The sequence below is a fragment of the Mastomys coucha genome, unplaced genomic scaffold, assembly GCF_008632895.1.
Source record: "Mastomys coucha isolate ucsf_1 unplaced genomic scaffold, UCSF_Mcou_1 pScaffold18, whole genome shotgun sequence".
Lineage (NCBI taxonomy): Eukaryota > Metazoa > Chordata > Mammalia > Rodentia > Muridae > Mastomys > Mastomys coucha.
The window spans coordinates 19,254,986-19,260,761 of record NW_022196900.1 but is presented as its reverse complement, the minus strand read 5'-3'; the positions used below and the strand labels follow the sequence as shown (position 1 = coordinate 19,260,761).

General features: G+C 40.9%; 1 protein-coding gene across 17 annotated transcripts in view; it reads left to right on the top strand.

Annotated features, from left to right (window-relative positions):
- Window positions 1–5,167, top strand: part of Lpar1 (lysophosphatidic acid receptor 1) — a 170,176-nt gene extending 165,009 nt beyond the window's left edge. For all 17 annotated transcript variants that reach the window (XM_031377501.1, XM_031377507.1, XM_031377509.1 and 14 more), the window contains one exon: window positions 2,806–5,167. In XM_031377501.1, the coding sequence (XP_031233361.1) occupies window positions 2,806–3,107 (302 nt within the window). In that variant the 3' untranslated portion in view covers window positions 3,108–5,167. The remainder of the gene's footprint in view (window positions 1–2,805) is intronic.
- Window positions 5,168–5,776: the final 609 nt, after the last annotated feature.

Below are 5,776 nucleotides of genomic sequence, written 5' to 3'. Positions count from 1 at the left end.
CCTTCCCTTCCCTCCCCTCCCCTCCCCTCCCCTGCCCTCCCTTCTCCTCCCTCTCCCCTTCTTCCTTTCCCCTCCCTTCCTCACCATTCCTTTCTTTTCATTTTCTTCTTTTCTTTTCTTTTCTTTTCTTTTCTTTCATTCATTCATTTGTTTTAGAGATGGGGTTTCTCTGTGTAGCCTTGGCTGTCCTAGAACTTACTCTGTAGACCAGGCTAGCCTCAAACTCAGAAATCCACCTACCTCTGCCTCCCAAGTGCTGATTCACAGACATCTCTGCCTCCTAAAGGCTGGGATCAAAAGTGTGTGCCACCACCACCCAGGCTAATATGATTGCTTTTCAGTGTGGATTTCTGAGGCTGTCAATGGTATCAGTAAGACATTTGACTGAATCGTGAAGATTCTGAGACAGTGTGGTTGGCCCAATCACAGTTATAAAAACAGTTCCTTCCAGTGAAGGAGAACAGAGAGGACTACAATCCCTGCATGAAGTGTTCGCATTGGCTAGCTTCCGTCAGGCTGTGGCATTTCCCTCTTCCTGTGGTGCTTTTTTTTTTTGTCTAAAAGCGAAGTCCAAAGTCTATCTCTTTCCTAAGAAGACCTTGCTCTTCTTGAATTTTTGCATTTTAAGTAATCATGAACAACCCATGGCAGTATTTAGATTCTCTTCTGATCAAAGTCAAGTAGACTAAGCTACTGCGTGAGAATAAGGATGTTTCCTCTCTGTTGCCCCCAGGGAAAGAGAGGTAGTTTTATTTAATATATATCTGCCTGTGCTTATAGCTAGCCAAGCTCTGAATTTGAGCTCAATGAGAGCTTTGATAAAGGAAAAGGGAAAAGGAACTTTTAGGATTGGTTTTCCATTCATAACGAGTGTGTGTGTGTGTGTGTGTGTGTGTGTGTGTGTGTGTGTGTTGTAAGCAGATGAATAATGAGACTGTGCATTTTTCCATCCAAGCCTTTTCCACCCTGAGAATAACTTCTTTCCTGGCTTCTCAATGAATAAGGCATTATTTCTGAAACCCAAGAGGCATTCCTTTGATCTCCCTTCATGTTTAACTTTCTGAGTGATTTTCAATAATGGAAATTCAAGAGCTTGGAGTGAAGGCTTTCTTAGCATTTTTATTGAGGGTCAGATAGTGCTGTGGCTATTATCTGCTGATATTTGGAATATTGTTTTCCCTCTCTGAGGAGTGTTAAGGTATTGTATTTATAAGAAAAACGAAGCACCTTGGATGGCCTTCAAAGTGAACAGCAGTCTAAAACCAATACACATGGGTGGTACAGAACAAAGAGCTTTATGGGGTACTTTTCTTCTTGCTCTATTTGTATTTCCCCGCTGAAAGGGTGCAAAAGTAGAGTAGGGAGGCTCTCACATTCAAAGCTGGGCTGTTTAGAGACTAAATCACATTTGTTTGCTTTTTATGAAACTCATTCCTTGAGACTGGTTCAAGCTGAAGACTCCACTGAACCACTGTGCGCATCTGAAGACTCCAATGCCTGTGGGGGTTCTCCCTGCTCACCCTCTCTCTGCTCACTAGATAGTTGATTTTTCAATGGGAGGGGGGCTCTTAACTGAGGTGTAATGGCACACACTGCCCCACTGGATTGATTCCTTCAGTAGAAGACCCCCAGCTCAGATAACATTAGTCATCAAGGCTAATCAATCATTTCATGGCTTACATCTTCCCTCAGATCCACATGGAATGTGATCTCAGAAACTAAACAAGAGGGGATATCTTTTCTCATCTGCATTTCCAAACCAGTCATAATTATAGAAAAATCTGAATAATTCAGAGTAGTTGTGGGTGAGAAAGTAGAGAATTGACCTAAGTTACCAGACAGCTGAAATAGAAGATTTGGAATAAATACTTAACTTTATAAGTTGCCAAGAGTGGAAGGATAATGCAGTGCTTTCAGGGATGTGGATGCCAGAGCCAGGACCCAAAAGCAGAGAATCTGTGATTTGCTTCTTGCTTGCCACCTTCCAAGGTCCTGGTCTCTTAAGCAACGTATTTAATCTTTCTGGCTCTCAGTTTCTCTGTCTGTACCGTGGAGTTTTGGCTTGCCTGCCAAATGTGTAGATTAGGTGAGTTTTCCTTTGTAAAGTGTACACAGGAACTGTGGTTGTTGGATCCAAAACTAAAGCATTCATCATTGGCAGCTGCCTATTTACATGCCACAGAGCTTGGAATAACAATACCGCTGTTGGGATTAACATGCACTGGGTGATTATTTTCTTAGCATCCATTTACAATTTATAGCCCACCCCAGGAGATAAATAGACCACATCTATTTTTTTTTTTTTCAAATGAGAAAAGTGAGACAAAATTCAATTTGCCTAACCCACCCAGTTTCCTAAACGGCAAAGCAATGGTTTGTGCACTGGTGAGCAGAAACCAGAATCTGCACCTTTGTTAAAGGTGGGGTACACTGTTAATGTATGGGTACGCTGTTAATGTCTGACTTTTAGCCCCTAAACAGCCATACCTTTATGAGATTGTTTTTTAAAAGATTCCTAGTGCATTTTCTCATGGAGAATTTTTTTTTTTTTTTTTTTTTAAATCTGAGTGGTCTGTTCAAAATCATTAATATTATCCATGCATCCTAGGGTTTAAGAAGGACTTGAGTCAACAGCATATTATTAAGGTGACTATTGCTTTGATTTCAGATGCGAAGTTTCCGGGATTGGTGGCCCTGGTCTCAGGATTTGCAGAGACCTGAGATCGTCTCACTCTTTGATTACACTCTTCATAATGATATTTATTATTCTCCTTCTAATGTTCTGATCCCTCCCTATCGCTGCAGGTGCCTTTATTGTCTGCTGGACTCCAGGGCTGGTCTTGTTATTACTGGATGTGTGCTGCCCGCAGTGCGATGTCCTGGCCTATGAGAAGTTCTTCCTCCTCCTGGCCGAGTTCAACTCTGCTATGAACCCCATCATCTACTCCTACCGCGACAAAGAGATGAGCGCCACCTTCAGGCAGATCCTGTGTTGCCAGCGCAACGAGAACCCCAATGGCCCCACAGAAGGCTCTGACCGCTCGGCCTCCTCCCTTAACCACACCATTCTGGCTGGAGTTCACAGCAATGACCACTCCGTGGTTTAGAAGGAAGCCAGCCGGCCTCTGTGGATCTGTGAACCCCCCTACACCCCCTTCATTGCCAGGGCAAGGTGGGGAACCAGAGGAGATGAACACACTCCTGTAGTTAACACTAACCAATGGCAGTATTTGTCCCTAGACCCAAGAGACTTGAGCATGAACTTATTTGGCAGCCCCCATCTTCTCCTTTGGAAAATGCAAGGAAACATCTTTCAGTGGAATTCAGAAACGGACTCTGGAGTGACCATGTAGCCTTCACTAACTAGACTTAAAAGATTTTATCTGGTTTCGCCTAAGCCAGAAAAGAAATCTTCCAAAATGAGTACACAATTCACACAGACTTCCCCTTTAAAGAACAAACAATACATTGCATTTATTAATAAGTATGTTTATGCCTGACAGCATGTTTGTGATTGAAAAGACTGCTAAACTGACATAGATAAATTTTTTTTCCCATGATGGAGGAAAAGTATAAATTTGAATGATTTTCGGGTTTGTTTAGAATGCAAGCATGGGATGTGTGTATACAGTATGCCTTTCTTTAAAGATAGAAGGATACTATTTTAAATCTTCTAGGGAATAGAAGAATTTAGTAAAAATCAATATTCATTTAGGCTATGGAAGAAACAATATCCTAATCAATTACCTTTTAATTAAAGTAATAAAATATACATGAAAAGCAAAGGAATGTGAGCTCGTCACCTGAAGAGTGTGTACTCTGCAAATGTTGGAGAAGATGGAATGCTGTATCGTCCCTGCATAGTGAAGATACCCAAGTGCGTTCTCAGTGCCAGAACGTCAGTGGGACTTGTTTTAAAGCCTGTGGTTTTCCAAGTTATAAAATAATACCTACTTACTATAGAAAACTTGAAAATTGCAGAACTGTGTGAAAAAGAAAAAAAAAAGAAAGATTACTGATATTACAACCTGGAAATACCATCTTTACCAGCTCACGCATGTATGCCTATAGACATATATTATATGCCTTTTTTTTTACATAATTGGGTTGATATTGTAAAATGTTTTGTAACTTTTTCTTTCAGAATTGCCAAGTTTTTCTATGGCATTTTTTTTTTCAAAAACAGTGTTAGTGGCTATGTAATATTCCATTTAATGGATGCAGCTCAGTTTATTTAACCATTCCTGTATTGTTGACTAGGTTTTTAATTTTTTTCATTATTATAATATTGGAAGAATCTTGTGTACATAAAACTTTGCCAGTATCATTGATGATTTACTTAGGATCTATTCCCATGAAGGACCTACTTTTTAAAATGTGAAATGTCCTCATCTGTTTTCACTTTATAAAAAGGGATATTCTACTTTCAAACCACAGGGGTGGCCGCACTGACGAAAGCCCAGGAATTACCTTTTTACAAAAGAAACACAGTGGCTACTTTAGTTGAGAATGAGTTCTTGACAAGATGTTTGCCAATAACCAGGACACCTTAATGTAACTAGCAAATTTACTTTAGTGTTTGTGAGGAAATAGTGATCCCTTTCTTGACTGTTGGGTAGAAGTAAAGAAAACTCAAAGACATCAAACATCAAAGTGAATCCAGCCTTGCAGTACCAAGTAGCCTGGGTGGGGTATGTTAGCCACTGGCTGCTGTGTGATCTCCAGCAATCACCAATGGACACCCTGTGTTCAGAGATGCCCAATATGTTGTCCGAGCTACTAATGTCTCTATTGTCATGCTATAAAGAACAAGGAGGAAGAAGAATAGTCCTGAAGCAGGTGTGGGGAGGTCAGGAGGATGTCTGAGAGAAGGAAGTCCTGCAGAGAGTGGCATTCTGGGGAGGAGGAAGGCAGGGTGTGGCTTGTGTCTGGACAGAGGGTAGGCATGTGACGTGTGCCTGGTGGAAAAAATAAGTAGGTGGAGAGCCAGTTAGCAGGAAAAAAATTTTGCTCTGAGTATTCACAAAATGCAAAGAAATTTATACTGGAAATGAGTGAAATGAACTTGGACTTCTATTGATGCCCTTTTCAAGGGGGAGGTAAGGACTATTTGAACTGAAAAGCATACTAATTGAACCTTAATAAATCATTCTCAATCAGTGTTTGGCCATGTGTGGTTCTGGTCTGTGCTTTTTGTATTTTTGAGAACCTTCTGGCTTGTGCTCTATTGTCTTCCCTCACTGACCTCTAACAGTCTGAGGTGACCCAACAATTGTCCCTCTAGCTCAGATACTGGTTCCTGACCCATGAGATTCATAAGAGAATGTTACCTCAACAGAGTGACGACTAGAGTGAGGTATTTTCAAGGGGTGCTTTTATTATTTATTTCTATTTCCTTTGAATAAAGTATATGTAATAAAAAAGATCAAATAAAAACTACCATATCAGAATTGGACAAAAACCAAATAAACAGAAAGAAAAGATCCTACAGAAGGCACAAGAAACAGAGACCTACTTGCTTGCACACTCAAGAATCCCATAAAATCTCTAAGCTGGAAGCCACAATATATATGTAAAGGACCTGGTTCAGACCCATTCAGGCCCTGTGCATGCTGCCTCTGTCTCTGTGGGTTCATGAGAGATTTGACCATGTTGATTTAGAGAGTCTTGTTTTCTCGGTGGGTGTCTTCCATGCCCTCCGGTTATTATACTCTTTCCACCTTCTGTTCTGCAGGGTAGAAACCCTGCGGGTAGGGATTTAATGGATACATCCCAT